The 26,285-nt window shown below is 41.4% G+C and overlaps 1 protein-coding gene across 1 annotated transcript in view; it reads right to left on the bottom strand.

The window, feature by feature from the left end:
- Positions 1 to 26,285, bottom strand: part of LOC141073440 (uncharacterized) — a 132,165-nt gene that overhangs the window by 101,788 nt on the left and 4,092 nt on the right. Inside the window, exon 2 of the mRNA XM_073560653.1 lies at positions 5,883 to 6,009. Coding sequence (XP_073416754.1) covers positions 5,883 to 6,009 — 127 coding nt within the window. The remainder of the gene's footprint in view (positions 1 to 5,882; positions 6,010 to 26,285) is intronic.

The following is a 26,285-nucleotide window of genomic DNA, read 5'->3' as shown; positions in this document are numbered from 1 at the left end:
TATTGTGACCAAGCCTGCTACCATCTTAGGTGAGGGAGTAGTTCTTTCTGCCATCTCGCCCAATTTGAGACGTTCTCTGGAAGAGTTTCAGTAAAAGACAAACCTGAGTGCTGTCCCATTGTAAAAATTGTATGTTCCTGACCAGTGGAGGAAGAGAGTAATGTCTGAAGTTCATTGCTCCGCATTGGCTGGTCATCCAGGTATTTTTGGTACTAGAGATTTGGTGAGTCAGTCTTTTTGGTGGCCCACCTTATCTCGTGATGTCAGGAATTTTGTGCAGTCCTGTGGGACTTGCTCCCGGTCTAAACCTTGTTCTCGCTCTAGTGGGTTGTTGATGCCTTTGCCGGTGCCCAGGAGGCCATGGACCCATATTTCAATGGATTTTATATCTGATATGCCTGTTTCTCAGAGAATGACTGTTATCTGGGTGATTTGTGATAGATTCACTAAGATGGTCCATCTTGTACCACTCCCTAAGTTGCCATCTTCCTCAGAGTTGGTGCCCTTGTTTTTGCAACAAGTGGTTCGCTTGCATGGGATTCCTGAGAACATTGTATCTGACAGAGGAGTTCAGTTTGTTTCTAGATTTTGGAGGACTTTTTGTTCCAAGCTGGGAATTAAGTTGTCCTTCTCCTCTGTGTTTCACCCTCAGACCAATGGGCAGACGGAGAGAACAAACCAGACTTTGGAGTCTTATTTGAGATGTTTTATCTCTGCTGATCAGGATGATTGGGTCTCATTTTTGCCCTTGGCCGAATTTGCTTTAAATAATAGAGCTAGTTCTGCTACTTTGATGTCACCCTTTTTTTTGTAACTTTGGGTTTCATCCTCGATTTTCTTCAGGGCAGGTGGAGTCTTCTGCCTGCCCAGGTGTTGGCACGGTGGTGGAGAGAATGCACCAGATTTGGGACCAAGTGGTGGATAAGTTGTCTCTCTCCCAGGAAAAGGCCCAGCGGTTTTCCAACTGGTATAGGACCATTGGTCCTCGGTTTAAGGTGGGTGATATGGTTTGGTTGTCATCAAAGAATATCTCTATGAAGGTGGCTTCTCCAAAGTTTAAACCTAGATTTATTGGACCTTACAAGATTTTGGAGATTCTTAATCCGGTCTCTTTTAGATTGGATCTTCCTGTTACATTTAAGATCCATAACATGTTTCATAAGTCTCTGTTGAAGAGGTTTGTTGAGCCAGTAGTTCCTGTGGTGGCACCTCCTGACCCTGTATTGGTTGAAGGTAATGTGGAATATGAGGTTGAGAAGATACTGGATTCTCGTCTGGCTAGACGGAGACTCCAGTATTTGGTTAAGTGGAATGGTTATGGCCAGGAGGATAATTCTTGGGTCTCTGCATCCGATATTCATGCCGAAAAATTGGTTCGTGCTTTTCATCGGGCCCATCCTGATTGGCCTGGTGGCGTGCATGAGGGTTCGGTGACCCCTCCTCAAGTGGGAGGTACTGTTATGAGCTCATTTTCTCGTTCACCTTTGATGTCCGATGAACTCCCTCTGCTGGTGAAAGGAGGAGGTGAAACTGATTTGGATGGGAGTGACCTGTCACCTGAACAGGTGGATTGCGATTGGACATCCGGAATCTCTGAGTGGATATAAGGCAGCTGACGCCCTGAAGGGTTGCTGGTGATTTCTCTGCTCTGAGCTCTGGCCTCCAGTTCAGTTCCTGTCTTCTAAAGCTAAGTTTTTGCTCTGTTATTGTTCCTTGAGATTTTGTCTGATTTGCTTAGTTTTGTGTTCAGCCAGCCCCGGCTGGGGCTTTGCTGAATTTCCATTTTTGTCCCTGATCGGTTAATTCTCTTTTGCTCTGTCTTCAGAATATATCGGAGTGCTGATAATAGGGATTTTGAAGTCTAGTGACTTCAAGGCCGTTTTTCCTATCAGACGTGTTGGGACATTTTTTGTAGGGTTTTTGCGGATTGCAAACAGCAGCTTTCCTTTCCTATCCTTTCTAGTTAGTGTGGGCCCCATCATTTGCTCAGCCTATCTTTCTATCTGTGTTTGTGTTTTCATTTTGTTTCACCGACAATACATGTTGGGACCTTTCTATTGCTTTGGGGTCTGCTCTGGGGCAGTTTAGATTTCCCCTTTTCTTTCTTTAGGCTTATTTAGTTCTCCGGCTGTGACGAGGCATCTAGGATCATCGTAGGTATGCTCCACGGCTGCTGCGAGTTGTGTGGATAGGATCAGGGGTCTGCAACCTCTCCGGTTTTCTGGGCTTAGCTTGCTTTTTGTTTTTCCTCCTCGGTGACTCATTCATAACATAATCACCAGCCATACCGCAGATTCTAGGGTACTCAAAAGCTGGAAAGAATTGTAAAAAAAAAAAAGTGTCAGAATTTTTTTTTTTTTATATGTATAATTTTTCCTCTTTTTCTCTGAGGCCGTAGGAGGATTTTTTCCTTAATGGAGATTAAGCAATTGTTTGATTGTGTGGAGCAGCTCACTGCTGAAGTGCGGGGAATTTCCACCTATCTCGCTCATTCACATGCTGTTGAACCAAAGATCCCTACTCCTGATGTGTTTTTTGGGGATCGGTCTAAATTTTTGAATTTTAAGAATAATTCTAAATTATTTCTTGCTTTGAAGCCTAACTCTTCGGGGAGCTCTGCACAGCAGGTTAAAATTGTAAACCAGAAAATGAGTTCACAACATGTCACCCTAGCACACCCTACACCTATCCCTTGATAGGGAGCTGGGTGGTGCAGGCACTGGCCTCACTGCTGTACTAATACACACCAGGGAAAAATCCAAACAGGGAAACACCACTTAGCTTTGCTCTGTTGCTCTTGCTCCCAGCAACAGAGTCCACCACCAGAGTGCAGCTTTCCTCCTGAATAGCTGCCACCAAGCTCTGTCAGAGCTGCACGGAAATTCCCTCTGACTCCTTCCACACCAGGGCTCTGACTGAGCTGCCAGGACCTCTCTCTAGATCCTTCCTCCACCAAGGATGGTTGAAATGAACACTATCACCAACAGTGATTGCAACACCTGACACTCTTTTATAGCAGAGCCAGAGCAATCACACCTGCTTTATAATCATGTGCAATAACGCTCACCACCACCAGGGGCAAACTAGAACAAAAGACCACTGTGTAATAATCCTAATGGCCACCGGGGGCAAAACCAAACTTAAGCACACAGTTTAAGAAAAAAAAAAAAGTTACATGTTCTTTTATCTGTCATGATTCAGCATGGATCATGACACTATGGCCCTATTACTCTGATCTGAGTATCTGTGGCCCTATTACTCTGATCTGGGTGTCTATGGCCCTATTACTCTGATCTGGGTGTCTGTGGCCCTATTACTCTGATCTGGGTGTCTGTGGCCCTATTAATCTGATCTGGGTGTCTGTGGCCCTAATACTCTGAACTGGGTGTCTGTGACTCTATTACTCTGATCTGGGTGTCTGTGGCCCTATTACTCTGAACTGGGTGTCTGTGGCCCTATTACTCTGATCTGGGTTTCTGCGGCCCTATTACTTTGATCTGGGTGTCTGTGGCCCTATTACTCTGGTCTGGGTGTCTGTGGCCCTATTACTCTGATCTGGGTGTCTGTGGCCCTATTAATCTGATCTGGGTGTCTGTGGCCCTATTACTCTAATCTGGGTGTCTGTGGCCCTACTACTCTGATCTGAGTGTCTGTGGTCCTATTACTCTGATCTGGGTGTCTGTGGCCCTATTACTCTGATCTGGGTGTCTGTGGCCCTATTACTTTGATCTCGGTGTCTGTGGCCCTATTAGTCTGATCTGGGTGTCTGTGGCCCTATTACTCTGATCTGAGTGTCTGTGGCCCTATTACTCTGATCTGAGTGTCTGTGGCCCTATTACTCTGATCTGGATGGCTGTGGCCCTATTACTCTGATTTGGGCATCTGTGGCCCTATTACTCTGATCTGAGTGTCTGTGGCCCTATTACTCTGATCTGGGTGTCTGTGGCCCTATTATTCTGATCTGGGTGTCTGTGGCCCTATTACTCTGATCTGGGTGTCTGTGGTCCTATTACTCTGATATGTGTGTCTGTGGCCCTATTATTCTGATCTGGGTGTCTGTGGCCCTATTACTTTGATCTCGGTGTCTGTGGCCCTATTAGTCTGATCTGGGTGTCTGTGGCCCTATTACTCTGATCTGAGTGTCTGTGGCCCTATTACTCTGATCTGGATGGCTGTGGCCCTATTACTCTGATTTGGGCATCTGTGGCCCTATTACTCTGATCTGGATGGCTGTGGCCCTATTACTCTGATTTGGGCATCTGTGGCCCTATTACTCTGATCTGGGTGTCTGTGGCCCTATTACTCTGATCTGGATGGCTGTGGCCCTATTACTCTGATTTGGGCATCTGTGGCCCTATTACTCTGATCTGAGTGTCTGTGGCCCTATTACTCTGATCTGGGTGTCTGTGGCCCTATTATTCTGATCTGGGTGTCTGTGGCCCTATTACTCTGATCTGGGTGTCTGTGGTCCTATTACTCTGATATGTGTGTCTGTGGCCCTATTATTCTGATCTGGGTGTCTGTGGCCCTATTACTCTGATCTGGGTGTCTGTGGCCCTATTACTCTGATCTGGGTGTCTGTGGCCCTATTACTCTGATCTGGGTGTCTGTGGCCCTATTACTCTGATCTGGGTGTCTGTAGCCCTATTACTCTGATCTGGGTGTCTGTGTCCCTATTACTCTGATCTGGGTGTCTGTGGCCCTATTACTCTGATCTTGGTGTCTGTGGCCCTATTACTCTGATCTGGGTGTCTGTGGCCCTATTACTCTGATCTGGGTGTCTGTGGCCCTATTACTCTGATCTGGGTGTCTGTGGTCTATTACTCTGATCTGGGCGTCTGTGGTCCTATTACTCTGATCTCGGTGTCTGTGGTCCTATTACTCTGATCTGGGTGTCTGTGTTCCTATTACTCTGATCTGGGTGTCTGTGTTCCTATTACTCTGATCTGGGTGTCTGTGTTCCTATTACTCTGATCTTGGTGTCTGTGGCCCTATTACTCTGATCTTGGTGTCTGTGGCCCTATTACTCTGATCTGGGTGTCTGTGGTCTATTACTCTGATCTGGGCGTCTGTGGTCCTATTACTCTGATCTCGGTGTCTGTGGCCCTATTACTCTGATCTGGGTGTCTGTGTCTATGGCCCCATTACTCTGATCTAGGTGTCTGTGTTCCTATTACTCTGATCTGGGTGTCTGTGTTCCTATTACTCTGATCTGGGTGTCTGTGTTCCTATTACTCTGATCTGGGTGTCTGTGTTCCTATTACTCTGATCTTGGTGTCTGTGGCCCTATTACTCTGATCTTGGTGTCTGTGGCCCTATTACTCTGATCTGGGTGTCTGTGGTCTATTACTCTGATCTGGGCGTCTGTGGTCCTATTACTCTGATCTCGGTGTCTGTGGCCCTATTACTCTGATCTGGGTGTCTGTGTCTATGGCCCCATTACTCTGATCTAGGTGTCTGTGTTCCTATTACTCTGATCTGGGTGTCTGTGTTCCTATTACTCTGATCTGGGTGTCTGTGTTCCTATTACTCTGATCTGGGTGTCTGTGTTCCTATTACTCTGATCTGGGTGTCTGTGGCCCTATTACTCTGATCTGGGTGTCTGTGGTCTATTACTCTGATCTGGGCGTCTGTGGTCCTATTACTCTGATCTCGGTGTCTGTGGTCCTATTACTCTGATCTGGGTGTCTGTGTCTATGGCCCCATTACTCTGATCTAGGTGTCTGTGTTCCTATTACTCTGATCTGGGTGTCTGTGTTCCTATTACTCTGATCTGGGTGTCTGTGTTCCTATTACTCTGATCTGGGTGTCTGTGGCCCTATTACTCTGATCTTGGTGTCTGTGGCCCTATTACTCTGATCTGCGTGTCTGTGGCCGCTCACCTGTATATGAGGATGGGGACAATGAAGTCGGAGTAGTTTGGTTTCCGTTCGGCGTCTTCCAGTCTGGTCATCATGTCTTTGTAGTCTTTCATCCACTCCACCTTCTCACCAATGGGGAGAAAGTTTCCTGCAGGAAAACATAGTAACGCTCCAGATTATGTCATTACTGCTCACATATGCACAAAGGTTTTCTGGATGTCCCTCTGTCCAGGTTGCCTCTTCCTCCTACTCCTCTTCCCCTGCTACCTCCTCATCACAGTAAGACCTGCACCACCAAATTTATCACAGCCAGGTGGAAGCAGCAGCAGGCTGTTCTGAAACTCATCTGTTTGGAGGAAAGATGTATATCTTTGTACCGTGTTAGCCAGTAGATAGAAGAATATTCAGAATTGAGAGTCCTCAGTGGTTGATACCTTTTAATGGCGAACTGAAAAGATGGTAACACATTGCAAGCTTTCGAGACACAGGTAGAATGGATCTACCTGTGGCTAAACATTTTTGTATTCCTGATCACAACAACACCATGGATATGAAATTACTGGTATTGAAAAGTAACTTCACATCTCAGAGAGAGAGACGTGTTTGGGAGTATAAATTTATGACGACCTTTGACACTCTCTGTGCTGGAATGAATGTGTCGCATGGATTTATGTCTTTTTATATCAATTAAGGAATTTGCTCCTAAGACCCTGTGGGGGCATCACAACACATTAGGAGACCCCAATCAGAGGATAATAAAACATCCGGACTCCTTATCTATGTACTGGTCCAATATTTATGTTTCTCCCTCTCCCATAATGATAATTCTGCTTCACATCACTTGTCTTATCCATTGGGTTATTTCTGTGCTGTGTTGTGCATATATATGTGACTCTTCAGATTTTGTATTAGTCTTTGCCTGATGAATAGTGTTGAGCGATACCATCCGATACCGTGAAATATAGGATCAGATTGGATCGGAACGATACCCAAAAAGTATCGGGTATCGCCAATTCCGATACCGGAAACCCCATGCAAGTCAATGGGGCACAAATATCGGAATGAAAATAAACCCTTTCTTTCCTTGCACATCCAGTTCGGGAGGGGGGAAGAGTGTGGGTGGTGCGTGGGTGTAGACTGTGCATGTGTGTGTGTGCGGGCAGGGTCTGCACGGGCCTCTCGGGAGTCTGTACGGGCCTGACGGGGGTCTGTACGGGCCTTCTGGCGGTCTGTGCTGGCCTCTTGGGGGTCTGTTTGGGCCTGACGGGGTCTGTGAGGGCCTGCCAGGGGTTGTGTGTGTGTGCAGGCATCGTCCGATGGGACTGCAAGTCCCAACAGGCTATGCCTGCTACAATGACAGTGAGTGACACATTAGCCAATGATGGGACAAGTAGTAGTCCCATCATCCGGCTAATGTGTTGAATGTAAAAAAATAAAATAAAAATAAATAAATAAAACATACATACTACATACATAATATATACATACTACATTCATACAACATACATACATACTACATATATACTACATTCATACAACATACATACATACTACATACATACCACATACATACAACATACTGTACATAAAACATGCTACAGACATACTACATACATACTACATACCTACTACATACATACTACATACTACATACAATACATTCATACAATACATACATATAGACATACAGTACATATAACAGAGTACATACTCAGCATCACTTGTCACTTTGTTCCCCGAAGCCAGTGTTATCTGTAAAAAATATTAAAATAACAAACAACCTATATACTCCCTGATCCGCAGAAATCCACGAGTGTCCCACGACCATCTCCCGTGGAGAACAGCAGCATCAGCTGATGCGACCGCTCTCTAGGGGCCCCAGGAATAAAATGACGGGAGGTAGGTATCCTTCCGCACTGTATTCCTCCGCCACTGTAAAAAAAATAGTCCCTAGTCTTTTGGCATTGCTGTGTGAAAAAGTTCCCACGCAGCTTTTGCCATGAGGTGAGACCAGTGAACTATAGTAACCTCTCAGTGACGCACTGCAGGAGATCGTCGTGGGACACTCGTTGATTTCTGCGGATCAGGGTATATATCGGTTGTTTGTTTTTTAATATTTTTTACAGATGACACTGGCTTCGGGGATCAAAGTGACAAGTGATGGTAAGTACTCTATGTTATATGTACTGTATGTCTATATGTATGCATTGTATGAATGTATAAATGTATTGTATGTAGTATGTATGTTGTATGTATGTAGCATGTATGTAGTATGTATGTAGTATGTATGCAGTATGTATGCTTTATGAATGTAGTATATATGAAGTATGTATGTAGTATGTATGTATGTAGTATGTATATTGTATGTCTGTAGCATGTTTTATGTATGCATGTAGTTTGTATGTATGTATGTTGTATGAATGTAGTATATATGTAGTATGTATGTAGTATGCATGTATGTTGTATGAATGTAGTATATATGGAGTATGTATGTATATGTATGTATGTTGTATGAATGTAAAATATATGAAGTATGTATGTAGTATGTATGCATGTTGTATGAATGTAGTATATATGGAGTATGTATGTAGTATGTATGTATGTTGTATGAATGTAGAATATATGAAGTATGTATGTAGTATGTAGTATGTATGTATGTTGTATGAATGTAGTATATATGAAGTATGTATGTAGTTTGTATGTATGTTGTCTGAATGTAGTATATATGTAGTATGTATGTAGTATGTATGTATGTTGTATGAATGTATTATATATGTAGTATGTATGTAGTATGTGTGTATGTTGTATGAATGTAGAATATATGAAGTATGTATGTAGTATGTAGTATGTATGTATGTTGTATGAATGTAGTATATATGAAGTATGTATGTACTATGTACAGTATGTATGTATGTAGTATGAATGTAGTATATATGGAGTATGTATGTAGTATGTATGTATGTTGTATGAATGTAGAATATATGAAGTATGTATGTAGTATGTAGTATGTATGTATGTTGTATGAATGTAGTATATATGAAGTATGTATGTACTATGTACAGTATGTATGTATGTAGTATGAATGTAGTATATATGGAGTATGTATGTAGTATGTATGTATGTTGTAAGAATGTAGAATATATGTAGCATGTATGTAGTATGTATGTTGTATGAATGTAGTATATATGAAGTATGTATGTACTATGTACAGTATGTATGTATGTAGTATGAATGTAGTATATATGGAGTATGTATGTAGTATGTATGTATGTTGTATGAATGTAGTATATATGAAGTATGTATGTAGTTTGTATGTATGTTGTCTGAATGTAGTATATATGTAGTATGTATGTAGTATGTATGTATGTTGTATGAATGTAGTATATATGAAGTATGTATGTAGTATGTATGTTGTATGAATGTATTATATATGTAGTATGTATGTAGTATGTATGTATGTTGTATGAATGTAGAATATATGAAGTATGTATGTAGTATGTATGTATGTTGTATGAATGTAGTATATATGTAGTATCTATGTATGTATGTATGTATGCTGTATGAATGTAGAATATATGTAGTATGTATGTAGTATGTATATATGTTGTATGACTGTAGTATATATGAAGTATGTATGTATGTTGTATGAATGTAGTATATATGTAGCATGTATGTAGTATGTATGTTGTATGAATGTAGTATATATGAAGTATGTATGTAGTATGTATGTATGTTGTATGAATGTAGTATATATGAAGTATGTATGTAGTATGTATGTATGTTGTATGAATGTAGTATATATGTAGTATGTATGTATGTTGTATGAATGTTGTATATGTGTAGTATGTATGTAGTATGTACTATGTATGTACTGTATGTATGTTGTATGAATGTAGTATATATGTAGTATGTATGTAGTATGTAGTATGTATGTATGTTGTATGAATGTAGTATATATGTAGTATGTATGTAGTATATATGTAGTATGTATGTAGTATGTACTATGTATGTACTGTATGTATGTTGTATGAATGTAGTATATATGAAGTATGTATGTAGTATGTATGTATGTTGTATGATTGTAGTATATATGAAGTATGTATGTAGTATGTATGTATGTTGTATGACTGTAGTATATATGTAGTATGTATGTAGTATGTATGTATGTTGTATGTATGTTGTATGAATGTAGAATATATGTAGCATGTATGTAGTATGTATGTTGTATGAATGTAGTATATATGAAGTATGTATGTAGTATGTATGTATGTTGTATGAATGTAGAATATATGTAGCATGTATGTATGTATGTTGTATGAATGTAGTATATATGAAGTATGTATGTAGTATGTATGTATGTTGTATGAATGTAGAATATATGAAGTATGTATGTAGTATGTATGTATGTTGTATGACTGTAGTATATATGTAGTATGTATGTAGTATGTATGTATGTTGTATGAATGTAGTATATATGTAGCATGTATGTAGTATGTATGTTGTATGAATGTAGTATATATGAAGTATGTATGTAGTATGTATGTTGTATGTATGTAGTATATATGTAGTATGTATGTAGTATGTAGTATGTATGTTGTATGAATGTAGTATATATGTAGTATGTATGTAGTATGTATGTATGCTGTATGAATGTAGAATATATGTAGTATGTATGTAGTATGTATATATGTTGTATGAATGTAGTATATATGGAGTATGTATGTAGTATGTATGTATGTTGTATGAATGCAGAATATATGAAGTATGTATGTAGTATGTATGTATGTTGTATGAATGTAGTATATATGTAGTTTGTATGTAGTATGTATGTATGTTGTATGAATGTAGAATATATGAAGTATGTATGTAGTATGTATGTATGTTGTATGAATGTAGTATATATGTAGCATGTATGTAGTATGTATGTATGTTGTATGAATGCAGAATATATGAAGTATGTATGTAGTATGTATGTATGTTGTATGAATGTAGTATATATGTAGTTTGTATGTAGTATGTATGTATGTTGTATGAATGTAGAATATATGAAGTATGTATGTAGTATGTATGTATGTATGTTGTATGACTGTAGTATATATGAAGTATGTATGTTCTATGTATGTATGTTGTATGAATGTAGTATATATGAAGTATGTATGTAGTATGTATGTATGTTGTATGAATGCAGAATATATGAAGTATGTATGTAGTATGTATGTATGTTGTATGAATGTAGTATATATGTAGTTTGTATGTAGTATGTATGTATGTTGTATGAATGTAGAATATATGAAGTATGTATGTAGTATGTATGTATGTATGTTGTATGACTGTAGTATATATGAAGTATGTATGTTCTATGTATGTATGTTGTATGAATGTAGTATATATGAAGTATGTATGTAGTATGTATGTATGTTGTATGAATGTAGTATATATGAAGTATGTATGTAGTATGTATGTATGTTGTATGAATGTAGTATATATGAAGTATGTATGTAGTATGTATGTATGTTGTATGACTGTAGTATATATGAAGTATGTATGTAGTATGTAGTATATATGTATGTTGTATGAATGTAGTATATATGTAGCATGTATGTAGTATGTATGTTGTATGAATGTAGTATATATGAAGTATGTATGCAGTATGTATGTATGTTGTATGAATGTAGTATATATGAAGTATGTATGTAGTATGTATGTATGTTGTATGAATGTAGTATATATGAAGTATGTATGGAGTATGTAGCATGTATGTATGTTGTATGAATGTAGTATATATGAAGTATGTATGTAGTATGTATGTATGTTGTATGAATGTAGTATATATGAAGTATGTATGTAGTATGTATGTATGTTGTATGACTGTAGTATATATGAAGTATGTATGTAGTATGTATGTATGTTGTATGAATGCAGAATATATGAAGTATGTATGTAGTATGTATGTATGTATGTTGTATGAATGTAGTATATATGTAGTTTGTATGTAGTATGTATGTATGTATGTTGTATGACTGTAGTATATATGAAGTATGTATGTTCTATGTATGTATGTTGTATGAATGTAGTATATATGAAGTATGTATGTAGTATGTATGTATGTTGTATGACTGTAGTATATATGAAGTATGTATGTAGTATGTAGTATATATGTATGTTGTATGAATGTAGTATATATGTAGCATGTATGTAGTATGTATGTTGTATGAATGTAGTATATATGAAGTATGTATGTAGTATGTATGTATGTTGTATGAATGTAGTATATATGAAGTATGTATGTAGTATGTATGTAGTATATATGAAGTATGTATGTAGTATGTATGTATGTTGTATGACTGTAGTATATATGAAGTATGTATGTAGTATGTATGTATGTTGTATGAATGTAGTATATATGAAGTATGTATGTAGTATGTATGTATGTTGTATGAATGTAGTATATATGAAGTATGTATGTAGTATGTATGTATGTTGTATGACTGTAGTATATATGAAGTATGTATGTAGTATGTATGTATGTTGTATGAATGTAGTATATATGAAGTATGTATGTAGTATGTATGTATGTTGTATGAATGTAGTATATATGTAGCATGTATGTAGTATGTATGTTGTATGAATGTAGTATATATGAAGTATGTATGTAGTATGTATGTATGTTGTATGAATGTAGTATATATGAAGTATGTATGTAGTATGTATGTATGTTGTATGAATGTAGTATATATGAAGTATGTATGTAGTATGTATGTATGTTGTATGACTGTAGTATATATGAAGTATGTATGTAGTATGTATGTATGTTGTATGAGTGTAGTATATATGAAGTATGTATGTAGTATGTATGTATGTTGTATGAATGTAGTATATATGAAGTATGTATGTAGTATGTATGTATGTTGTATGAATGTAGTATATATGAAGTATGTATGTAGTATGTATGTATGTTGTATGACTGTAGTATATATGAAGTATGTATGTAGTATGTATGTATGTTGTATGAATGTAGTATATATGAAGTATGTATGTAGTATGTATGTATGTTGTATGACTGTAGTATATATGAAGTATGTATGTAGTATGTATGTATGTTGTATGAATGTAGTATATATGAAGTATGTATGTAGTATGTATGTATGTTGTATGACTGTAGTATATATGTAGTATGTATGTAGTATGTATGTATGTTGTATGAATGTAGTATATATGAAGTATGTATGTAGTATGTATGTATGTTGTATGACTGTAGTATATATGAAGTATGTATGTAGTATGTATGTATGTTGTATGAATGTAGTATATATGAAGTATGTATGTAGTATGTATGTATGCTGTATGAATGTAGTATATATGAAGTATGTATGTAGTATGTATGTATGTTGTATGAATGCAGAATATATGAAGTATGTATGTAGTATGTATGTATGTATGTTGTATGAATGTAGTATATATGTAGTTTGTATGTAGTATGTATGTATGTATGTTGTATGAATGTAGAATATATGAAGTATGTATGTAGTATGTATGTATGTTGTATGACTGTAGTATATATGAAGTATGTATGTAGTATGTATGTATGTATGTTGTATGACTGTAGTTTATATGAAGTATGTATGTTCTATGTATGTATGTTGTATGAATGTAGTATATATGTAGTTTGTATGTAGTATGTATGTATGTATGTTGTATGACTGTAGTATATATGAAGTATGTATGTAGTATGTATGTATGTTGTATGACTGTAGTATATATGAAGTATGTATGTAGTATGTATGTATGTATGTTGTATGACTGTAGTTTATATGAAGTATGTATGTTCTATGTATGTATGTTGTATGAATGTAGTATATATGAAGTATGTATGTAGTATGTATGTATGTTGTATGAATGTAGTATATATGAAGTATGTATGTAGTATGTATGTATGTTGTATGAATGTAGTATATATGAAGTATGTATGTAGTATGTATGTATGTTGTATGACTAGTATATATGAAGTATGTATGTAGTATGTAGTATATATGTATGTTGTATGAATGTAGTATATATGTAGCATGTATGTAGTATGTATGTTGTATGAATGTAGTATATATGAAGTATGTATGTAGTATGTATGTATGTTGTATGACTGTAGTATATATGAAGTATGTATGTAGTATGTATGTATGTTGTATGAATGTAGTATATATGAAGTATGTATGTAGTATGTATGTATGTTGTATGACTGTAGTATATATGAAGTATGTATGTAGTATGTATGTATGTTGTATGAATGTAGTATATATGAAGTATGTATGTAGTATGTATGTATGTTGTATGAATGTAGTATATATGAAGTATGTATGTAGTATGTATGTATGTTGTATGACTAGTATATATGAAGTATGTATGTAGTATGTAGTATATATGTATGTTGTATGAATGTAGTATATATGTAGCATGTATGTAGTATGTATGTTGTATGAATGTAGTATATATGAAGTATGTATGTAGTATGTATGTATGTTGTATGAAAGTAGTATATATGAAGTATGTATGTAGTATGTATGTATGTTGTATGACTGTAGTATATATGAAGTATGTATGTAGTATGTATGTATGTTGTATGAATGTAGTATATATGAAGTATGTATGTAGTATGTATGTATGTTGTATGAATGTAGTATATATGAAGTATGTATGTAGTATGTATGTATGCTGTATGAATGTAGTATATATGAAGTATGTATGTAGTATGTATGTATGTTGTATGAATGCAGAATATATGAAGTATGTATGTAGTATGTATGTATGTTGTATGAATGTAGTATATATGAAGTATGTATGTAGTATGTATGTATGTTGTATGAATGTAGAATATATGAAGTATGTATGTAGTATGTATGTATGCTGTATGACTGTAGTATATATGAAGTATGTATGTAGTATGTAGTATATATGTATGTTGTATGACTGTAGTATATATGAAGTATGTATGTTCTATGTATGTATGTTGTATGAATGTAGTATATATGAAGTATGTATGTATGTTGTATGAATGTAGTATATATGAAGTATGTATGTAGTATGTATGTATGTTGTATGACTGTAGTATATATGAAGTATGTATGTAGTATGTAGTATATATGTATGTTGTATGACTGTAGTATATATGAAGTATGTATGTTCTATGTATGTATGTTGTATGAATGTAGTATATATGAAGTATGTATGTATGTTGTATGAATGTAGTATATATGAAGTATGTATGTAGTATGTATGTATGTTGTATGAATGTAGTATATATGAAGTATGTATGTAGTATGTATGTATGTTGTATGAATGTAGTATATATGAAGTATGTATGTAGTATGTATGTATGTTGTATGACTGTAGTATATATGAAGTATGTATGTAGTATGTATGTATGTTGTATGACTGTAGTATATATGTAGTATGTATGTAGTATGTATGTATGTTGTATGAATGTAGTATATATGAAGTATGTATGTAGTATGTATGTTGTATGAATGTAGTATATATGTAGCATGTATGTAGTATGTATGTTGTATGACTGTAGTATATATGAAGTATGTATGTAGTATGTATGTTGTATGACTGTAGTATATATGAAGTATGTATGTAGTATGTATGTATGTTGTATGAATGTAGTATATATGAAGTATGTATGTAGTATGTATGTATGCTGTATGAATGTAGTATATATGAAGTATGTATGTAGTATGTATGTATGTTGTATGAATGTAGAATATATGAAGTATGTATGTAGTATGTATGTATGTTGTATGACTGTAGTATATATGAAGTATGTATGTAGTATGTATGTATGTTGTATGAATGTAGAATATATGAAGTATGTATGTAGTATGTATGTATGTTGTATGACTGTAGTATATATGAAGTATGTATGTAGTATGTAGTATATATGTATGTTGTATGACTGTAGTATATATGAAGTATGTATGTTCTATGTATGTATGTTGTATGAATGTAGTATATATGAAGTATGTATGTAGTATGTATGTATGTTGTATGAATGTAGTATATATGAAGTATGTATGTAGTATGTATGTTGTATGAATGTAGTATATATGTAGCATGTATGTAGTATGTATGTTGTATGACTGTAGTATATATGAAGTATGTATGTTGTATGAATGTAGTATATATGAAGTATGTATGTAGTATGTATGTATGTTGTATGACTGTAGTATATATGAAGTATGTATGTAGTATGTATGTTGTATGACTGTAGTATATATGAAGTATGTATGTTGTATGAATGTTGTATATATGTAGTATGTATGTAGTATGTATGTATGTTGTATGAATGTAGAATATATGAAGTATGTATGTATGTTGTATGAATGTAGTATATATGTAGTATGTATGTAGTATGTATGTATGTTTGAATGTTGTTTATATGTAGTATGTATGTATTATGTTTTTTTTTTCTTTTACATTCAACACATTAGCCGGATGATGGGACTACAACTGTCCCATCATTGGCTAATGTGTCAATCACTGTCATTGTAGCAGACATCACCCGATGGGACTTGTAGTCCCATCGGACGATGCCTGCACACACACACAACCTCCGGCAGGCCCGCACAGACCCCCAGCAGCACGCTCAGACCCCTGGCAGCTGGCACAGAGTCACGGCAGGCCCGTACAGACCCCCGTCAGGCCCATACAGACCCCCGTCAGGCCCGCACAGACCCCCGTCAGGCCTGTACAGACCCCCGTCAGGCCCGCACAGACCGCCGGAAGGCCCGTACAGACCCCCGTCAGGCCCGTACAGACCCCCTTCAGGCCCGCACAGACCACCGGAAGGCCCGTACAGACCCCCGTCAGGCCCGCACAGACCGCTGGAAGGCCCGCACATACCACGCATCATGATGACATCATTTCAGCAGCCAATCACAGCCATGCCATTAGTTAACATGGCAGCTAACACAACTGGCTCATTGCATTATGGGAACTTCTGATTCCGGTATTCGATATTGAAAAAATATCGGTACTCAGTATCGGAATGCTCAACACTACTGATGAAGAGACCTGAGGAGTCTGGAAAGCTGCAATGTGTTACCATCTTTTCAGTTAGCCATTAAAAGGTATCAACCACTGAGGACTCTCAATTCTGAATATTTTTCTGTTTGGAGGATAAATCCTGCACCGCTCAGGAGCTGTGGACTGGGATCAAACAGCAGACAGATGAGTGGTTGGTGCCGGGCATTGCGTTGTGCGATAACAGGTGTAATCTCGTAGCAGCTCTGGGTCTAGCCGGTGTGACGCACATCCCTCGTCTGGTGCATGTGGTAAACTTGGTGTTGCAAAGTTTCCTGAAAAACTACCCACCCATGTCAGAGCTGCTGCTGAAAGTGCAGGCCGTGTGTGCACTTACTGTGCGCTCCCCCTGGTGCTGCTTCTCTCCTGTCTGTACTGGTCTCACAGTAGACAAAAGATTCAGGCTATGTGCACACGTATGCAAAAAATTTCTGCATAAAAACAGGACTCCTTCCCAGAAAACAGCGTTTTTTTGCCACGCGTCCCCTGACACATAGAAAATAGCCAGAAATGCGGAATTTACCGCGAAATTAATGAGCATGCTGCGCAGCATTTTACTGCGAAGCTTTTTTTTGCGGTAAAAAATGCATCAATATGCACAGAAAGTGCAAAATGCATTAAAATGAATGGGAAGCTTCTTTTAAGCGTTTCTTGCATGGATTTTTTTGTAAATCCGCAGGAAAAACGCGAAAAAAAACGCTGTGTGTGAACACAGCCTTAATGTAATAGTATTTTTATATTAGCACAAATTCACCGTAGAACCCCGTACTTAGAAAATAGATAAAAGTTATATTTTAAATTACTTAATTAAAAGATCAATTATTAGTAAAGTCCCTCCATCCGTGACATAGCGGTGTCAGCGGCGGGATCGTAACACACAGGCACGCCATGCGGTCGCACCACATGTCCCACAAACAAATTAGCTAGTGTCTCAGCATTAGGCAGACCTGTCAAAGGTACAAAATGCTCCTGCTTACTAAACCTGTCCACCACCACCCAAATGACTGTTTTAGCACTAGAAGGAGGAAGATCGGTGACAAAATCAATGGACAGATGAGTCCACAGTCTATCAGCAATTGGCAATGGCATCAATTCCCCGTCTGGCCAGTTATTGGAGCTTTTGGCATGAGCACATATGTAGGGAAGGTGACCTGACGGACGGACGGACTAGTCAGAGTGAAGAAAGATAGGTTTGCACAGTGTAGGTAGGAGTCAGTGATTACAGTGGGGAAACAACTAGGAAAGTGTAGTGGACGTGCAGTACCTTGGGATGACCATTAGATGGCAGGGTGGAGTGTGAGCAAAGGACTTTACAGCAGCTTAGGGCTTTAGAAACCGTTGGTCATGGGGGGCGTGGTGACAGTTAGTGACAGTTTCAAGGAACCGGGGGAGTTATAAATACTGAGGGAGGGTTCCAGAAAGTTCCAGTCCCCAGGGGGAGTTCAGGTGACAGGAGGACTTCGCCAGTCTGTGTGCCCTGAGGAGAATCCGACCAAGGGGACTGAGGAGAGGAAACGTCAGGGGGTGGTCCTGACAGAAAGATACCGCAGAAGAGACGAGGCAGTGAGTGCCATATACCGTATTTGACACGACGACTGAGCAGTGAAAGCGCTGTTGGTTATTGGGCCTAGGGCGGCCACAGTGGCGGACCTGTCAGGAGCGTCAAACAAGTGAAGGAGGGACAGTACGCATATGTACGTCCCTATTGTAAAAGTACGGTGTGTAAACGGCTCTGGAAACGGAGGGCCGATAAGTGAAGAAACGTGCGGTGTGCTGCGGAGGCCGTCAGGCGGACGGCAAGTAATGAAATAAACTTGGACCTGTTGCACCCAGAATCTGCCTCATCGTGTCTCTGTTATCATCTCTGCGCGGTACAAAAGTAGGACCACCCCCCCCAGCTCGGCACCCCACCACCGACACTACATTTGGCGTAGTCGGCAGGATCGCCGCCGCTAATACGCTATCTTCTGCGGCAGGCCTGCAACTGAAGGACTGAGGAAAACTTGGACTGCTCTATTTCGGATTATAAACACCTGTGGACTACCAATTACTGACCTGTGGATTACAAATTGGGACGCTGTGTCGGATCTGTGTTTCTTGCAGAGGATCCAAGGCAGTAGCTGATTCTGCCCAAGATGGCGGTATTACTTCAGCGCAGAGGAGAGGTCCGGGTGTTTGCAGTTGTTCAGAATGGACTGGGACCCCCTCCAACGTACCCCAAAAGGAAGCAATATATGCCCGGAGACCGACGTTTCCATATATTGGACCCTGGCAGATGGATGGAAAGGTCTGCCAACGCCCCACCCAGCAGGAGTGGCACAGAAGAAAAACTTGGCTGCGACTGTCTGACGCCATTCGAGTGCTGCCCAACGGACGGTATGAGATGCTGCGGGTGTCGGAGCATCGGCCGCCTAGAGTGGCAATGGCGGCGAGAGATGGAGCTGCACCAGAAGTCATCTTCAGATTTACGGGCAGGCAGCGGGATGCTGAGCCGGGGAGCGGAGCCTGAGGGGAGTCAGCGAGAACGGCTGCCACCAATACCAGCAGAGGACTTCTCAGCGGAGCCCCCGAGTCCGGAGGGAAGGCCCGCAGGACAGTGGAGCAAGGAACGGAGGCTGCGGGGGAAACTGCGTGATGATGGAACGGAGGCCGCAGCGCCGGGGAAGGTGAGAGTACCCCCGGCCCTACCAGTGCCTCCGCAAGCGGCCCCCACCATTCTGCTGCAGCACGCGGCCCCCTGCGCACCGGAAGGCCTAGTTACCAGGGCCCCGTGGTGTATGCAGAGCTGAGCGAGGTCCCCGCTCATGTCCCCGAACTACCCCGCCCGGAGTCACCAGTGCAGAGCTCACCCAAAGAAGATGCTGCTGCGCTTTCCCTGCTAATAGCAGCTGCATTGTTGAAATCGGCCGTTACTCCGACTCCGTTGGAAGTAGTGGATGCGGCCTGTCCTGAGGCCGCGGTTATGCCGCTGCTGGAGTCGGCTGCGACCGACTTAGCGGGCCCTGTGATTCCAGCCCCCGAGGACCCGGTTGTCCCCATTTGCCACCTGACCCCAGCGGCTGCTGGGCCACAGAAATCTTCGGCCGTTTCTGTCTTGCGGTCTTTTTCAGTGGAGGCCCGCCCACCGGAGTCCAGGGCTCATGCCGGACCCTCTGTTTGGGTCGCAGGAGTTATAGAGAAGAAGAGGGCCAGGGGGCAGGAAGTCTGGAACCTGCTCCATGAGAGGGGAGAGGCTGGCATGGCGGCTGCACGACCCCCGGGACGGCTCGTTTATACTATCTTGCAGAAAGGGACACTTCTTGCATCCTGGGAGCTCCACGGTTGTGGGGTCCCATACTACTGACCACCGAAAGGAGGATTGAACTGTCAGGAGTTCGTTGCACCGTTGTGCAGGTCAAAAGGACAGTTCGCGGTCAGCTTTTAAAAAAAAAAGAAATGTTTATCTGTGATTTTTATGTCTGTTTTTCTATGTTCCTCTTACAGGATAGATTGTGTTTACTTTTTAAACTTGACAGAACGGGGATACGAAGACAAGAGGGAGTGTTCATGTCCAAGAAAGGGAAAAGGAGTACTGGCGATGTTTATTGTTGAACGTTGAGTTTTAAAGCAAAAGAAAATGAAAAAAAAAAATAATATAAAAATGGGTACTTGTGCTATTATAAAGTTGTTTATTGTATGATATGCCAAAGTAAAATGCAACAGGTCCGGGTAAGGGAAGGTCTGCGGGACCAAAGGAAAGTGTGAGATCCGGTAGGGATCTAAGAGTTGAGGTCTGGGAGACCGGGACGCCGACCATGACATGTAATTGAAAGAAGGAAAATGAGTGGGAAGACATGAGAAAGACAGCCGTCCTAGGTCAGGTCCCCAACACCACGGACACCCCTGAAGAAGGAAAGGAGGGCGCCGGCAATGATCTGGTAGGTGAGTGGCCTCGATCATGGCGTACCGGATAGTGAAAGGTAACAGTAGGGGAAAGATACACGCCGTAGAGAGAATACGGGTGTACCTTGCCCAATTTGAAAGACGTTGTCATGTGGCGTGCGCGCTGGTGAGTAGCAGTAGGCTGCTCAGAGCATAGTGCTCCCAGTATAGTTCGGCCCCCGCAGATAGTGGGTTTGGCTCAACTTCTGGTCCGACAACAGAATGTAGGTGTAGATTCAGAACGACGAAGGCAGGGATGACGATTGTCGAGGACGACAATGGACAAAGGAAGGGGGAGTGTAGGGAAGGTGACCTGATGGACGGACGGACTAGTCAGAGTGAAGAAAGATAGGTTTGCACAGTGTAGGTAGGAGTCAGTGATTACAGTGGGGAAACAACTAGGAAAGTGTAGTGGACGTGCAGTACCTTGGGATGACCATTAGATGGCAGGGTGGAGTGTGAGCAAAGGACTTTACAGCAGCTTAGGGCTTTAGAAACCGTTGGTCATGGGGGGCGTGGTGACAGTTAGAGTGACAGTTTCAAGGAACCGGGGGAGTTATAAATACTGAGGGAGGGTTCCAGAAAGTTCCAGTCCCCAGGGGGAGCTCAGGTGACAGGAGGACTTCGCCAGTCTGTGTGCCCTGAGGAGAATCCGACCAAGGGGACTGAGGAGAGGAAACGTCAGGGGGTGGTCCTGACAGAAAGATACCGCAGAAGAGACGAGGCAGTGAGTGCCATATACCGTATTTGACACGACGACTGACCAGTGAAAGCGCTGTTGGTTATTGGGCCTAGGGCGGCCACAGTGGCGGACCTGTCAGGAGCGTCAAACAAGTGAAGGAGGGACAGTACGCATATGTACGTCCCTATTGTAAAAGTACGGTGTGTAAACGGCTCTGGAAACGGAGGGCCGACAAGTGAAGAAACGTGCGGTGTGCTGCGGAGGCCGTCAGGCGGACGGCAAGTAATGAAATAAACTTGGACCTGTTGCACCCAGAATCTGCCTCATCGTGTCTCTGTTATCATCTCTGCGCGGTACAAAAGTAGGACCACCCCCCCCCCCAGCTCGGCACCCCACCACCGACCCTACACATACATCACAGGACGACATGAACGTAACCACATCTGAGGCCAACGAGGATCACCAAAACAACCTAGAGACAGCTTTACAGGTAGCCAAGATTCCAGGATGCCCACTCAGGGATGAATCATGAAACTCCCGAAGTATCCTGAGATGAAATTGAATGGGCACAGAGAGCTTATTAACAGGCAATGATGGAGGGGCAAGGGATTGGGCCTCACGAATCTCCCGCTCTAACAACAAGGATACCCCAGCCACAACCAAACCGTGCTGAAGAATGGAGGAAGGTTCAGGAGGTGATAATGGGTCCATACTATGAGACGAGGCATCAGCCTTGACATTTTTAGAACCGGGACGAAAAGTAATACAGAACTGAAACCGTGAGGAAAAAAAAGTGAATATCTCGCCTGTCTCGGTGTCAACCTCTTGGCAGACTCGATGTAAGACAGATTCTTATGATCTGTAATCACAGTGATTCGATGGACCGCCCCCTCCAAAAAATGCCTCCATTCTTCAAATACCAGTTTAATGGCCAACAACTCTCTGTTACCTACATCATAATTCTTTTCTGCAGAAGAGAAGTTCTTCAAGAAAAAGGCACAAAGTCTTAAATTGGTTAAAGTGGCAGGTCCCTAGGACTTTACCACTCCCACCCCCACCTCCGAGGCGTCCACCTCCACCATAAACGCTTAAGATTGCTCCAGTTGAATCAATACAGGGGCAGACATGAAACATTTCTTTAACGCTGAAAATGCTGCTGCGGCTGTAGCAGGCCAATTCTTGATATCAGACCCCTGTTGAGTCAAATCAGTGAGAGGCTTAACAATTTGAGAAAAAACCCTTATACATTTCCTATACTAATTAGCGAATCCCAAGAAGCGCTGAACACCTTTTAGATCTTTGGGTTGGACCCAGTCCACAAATGCCTGAACCTTTCTGGGGTCCCTACGAAATCCTTCAGCCTACAAGATGAACCCCAGAAAGGACAACTCCTGGACCAAAAACAAATATTTCTCTGGTTTAGCAAAGAGACATGGGTCGCCCTCCCAGGGCCGTGGGGTACTCGGTACTGGGCCGGTGTCAGGGGGATGTGTCACAGCAGCAGTGACCCGGTCCGTGGCCCTGGGCGCCCAAGTAATAAAGGAGATTAAATTGTGAAATGTAATTAGATGAATAGTTTGTGACGCCACTTGTGGTGTTCGGCAAGTGAGGTATTAGGCCGACGCTGCATGCAGATCCTCTGAGACTGATGGTGTGGTGCAGAAAAGATGGTGAAGCTCCCCACAGTTGGAGCTGTAGTCCCAGGGCAGTGGAGATGTGGAATTAGAGGAGAGGCACAAGCGGTGTAGAAGCTGGTATCCAGATGTAGCAGTGCTGGGTGCGTTGGCACGAGAATGAATGGAGGACACCAGGGCTTGTAGTTCCAAAGCTTTACTCACAGTCTGTAGAACACACAGGTGCCTGCCTCCGTACTGTGTCCTCCGGGTCAGAGACTCAATCAACCTCCAGGCAAGAAGGAATGCTCCCTTCCAACGCTCTGCCAAAATGTGCCTTTCTGAACGTCTCCCCTATAGTGCCTTTAAGTGTGAAGTACTCCCAGTACTGAGTTACACTGGAGTGCCTCCTGACAGATGTTCCCAAGAACTCTACTTGTACGGCAGACAGCTGTAGCCTGCTTCGGGGACTCCTCTTGAGTCCCGGTTCTCTATCCGTGTTGCTGTCGTGCCCCAAGTCTTAGATGGAATAGTGCATTTACAGCCCACTACTCCACCGGTGTCTGCTGCAGAACCATTAGTGTTCATACAACCTCGGGGACCGGGCCCCGGCCTTGCGCTTAGAACTTCTAGGCAGGGTTCCTCCTCTAACCCATGTCCTCTGTGTTCCCTTTTACTCCTACGTTCCGTACTTGTCCTTCTCTCTTATGGAAGCTCAGGCTTCAGTTCAATGTCTTTCTCCTTTCCTTTCCTTTCCCGTGCCAGCTGGCTCAGATCACTGAGGCAGCTGCAGCACTCCTTCCTCCATCCCTCTTCCAGGGATCCCCACTCCTCTCTGAGTGGCTTCTTCCCTCCTGACCTACTGTCAGACTGACCTGTAATTCTAAACCTACCCGCTCTTTTATGTATTCTCAACTCCACCCACCTCCCAGCACGTCTCGTGTTCCAAGCAGGGAACCACCAAAGGTGCTCTGCTACCCTCTGAGCAAGGAGCCGCAATGTGGCTTTGCTGAACTACTGTCTTGTGTGGGGTGCAGGTGTTGGAGCGTGGTCAGGAGCCTCCAACTTACCTGGATGGTGGGGCACCACACCTCAGGAGGAGGTGCAGTACCTCTGTGGCGACTGAGCCTCAGGGGTGCCACAGACAGTTCTCCCGGAGTCTTTGGAGAATCGCACAAAGATGACCTATATGGGTCTGCTTCACTACAGAGTACACCAGAATATCATCAAGATATACTACCATGAAGAGCCCAATAAAGTCAGAAAAGATATCATTGATGAAATTTTGGAAAGCAGCTGGTGTATTAGTCAAACGGAAAGGCATCACCAAATTTTTCAACAGTCCCTCAGAGGTGAGAAACGCAGTTTTCCTCTCATCCCCTTCCCGTATACGGATAAGATTGTATGCCCCGCAGTGATCCAATTTAGAAAACCACTTAGCCCCAGACAGTTGTATAAATCAGGGATAAATGGGAGGGGGTGCATATTTTTCACAGTGATCTTATTAAACTCTCGGAAATCGAGACATGGTCACAAACCACCACGTTTTTTTTTTTTACAAAAAAGAACCCAGCCGCCACAGTGGACACAGAAGTACGAATGTGCCCCTTGCGAAGACTCTCAGAGATGTATTCTTTCATGGCCATTTGCTCAGGACCTGATAAATTATACAAATGGGCCTTTGGCAATTTAGCATCAGGAACAAGATCAATGGTACAATCAAATGGGCGGTGTGGTGGTAAGACCTCAGCCTCTTTTTCGGAGAACACATCTGCAAAGTCTTTCAGGTACTCTGGAATACCCTCCAAACTGACAGATGAAATAGACATAGTAGTAAGACAACCTTCAGAACAATTAGGTCCCCACTTCACAACATCTCGGGACTCCCAGTCAATAACCGGGTTATGAAGCAACAGCCAAGGAAACCCCAACACCAGGCCAACAGGGAGATTATCCAAGACAAAACATGCTCCTGGTGTAGGGCCCCCACCTTAAGGATGAACTCTTCAGAGATTAAATTAACCCCGCCCTTGATGAGAGGTGTAGAGTCAATGGCCACGATTTCAACGGGAGTCCCCAACCTAACTGTTCCTAACTTACAGCTGACCACCAGTTTAGAGTCAATTGGTTCATGGATGACCCACAGTCCACAAAGGCCGAAGTGGGAGTGAAGTAATTCTCAACACCAAGTTCCACTTTTAACAGTACTTTAAGGAATGAAGAAAAAGGTACCTGTGAGTCTGGGCAACCTCCTTGGTAGTTACCCAGACTTATGCGTTTTCCCGACACCTTGGGGGTAGGAGGACAGGAGGGATAGTCCTTCTTCCAATGTCCTGGAGCACCGCAGTGAAAACAAAGTTTGCCTTCCGGTCGCCATCTCCTCTCCTTTTCCTTGAAGGTGACGACCCCTACTTCCTTGGGCTCAGCAGGTTGTGAGGGTTCTGATTTAACTGGAAGGAAAGGAGCCTTCCGTTGCATGACTCCTCTCCCGTAACCTCCTATCCATGAGAACGGACTGAGTCATGGCCTCTTCCAGAGAGCTTGGAGGAGGATGAAGAGCCAGAGTGTCCTTTAAACAATCAGACAGTCCCTTCCAGAACTGATACCTGAGTGCTGAGTCGTTCCAGAACACCTCTGGGGACCATCGCCGAAATTCCGAACAGTACCATTCGGCAGAGAGCTTTCCTTGATATAGACCCATAATAGCGTCCTCTTCCATTCTGACTCAGTCTGGTTCATCATAGATGAGGCCCAGAGCCTCAAAGAACTTATCTACAGACATTTTCTCAGGGGCAGTTGGGGGTAAGAAAAATGCCCAGGGCTGCGGACCCTCCCTCAGTAAAGATATAATTATCCCCACCCGCTGACTCTCATCCCCTGAAGACCGGGTCTAAGGGAAAATAATAGTTTGCAACCCTTCCTGAACATGCAGAACTTATCCTTCTCGCCAGAGAAGGTGTCAGGGAGTTTCACCGAAGGTTCAGGAGAGTGCAGAGACACATCAGTCACGTCACCAGACTTACTGACAGAGGAAGTCCCCGGGATATCTTAACTGTCTCAGCCATCTCCCTCTGCACCTGCTTCTGAGAAGTAACCAAGGCTCTGTGCTCCACCGATAATTCTTGCATCATC

The sequence above is a fragment of the Dendrobates tinctorius genome, unplaced genomic scaffold, assembly GCF_039654945.1.
Source record: "Dendrobates tinctorius isolate UK_male_01 unplaced genomic scaffold, ASM3965494v1 ptg000301l, whole genome shotgun sequence".
Taxonomy (NCBI): domain Eukaryota; kingdom Metazoa; phylum Chordata; class Amphibia; order Anura; family Dendrobatidae; genus Dendrobates; species Dendrobates tinctorius.
The sequence above is the reverse complement of the archived record's forward strand: the minus strand, read 5'-3'. Positions and strand labels throughout refer to the sequence as shown.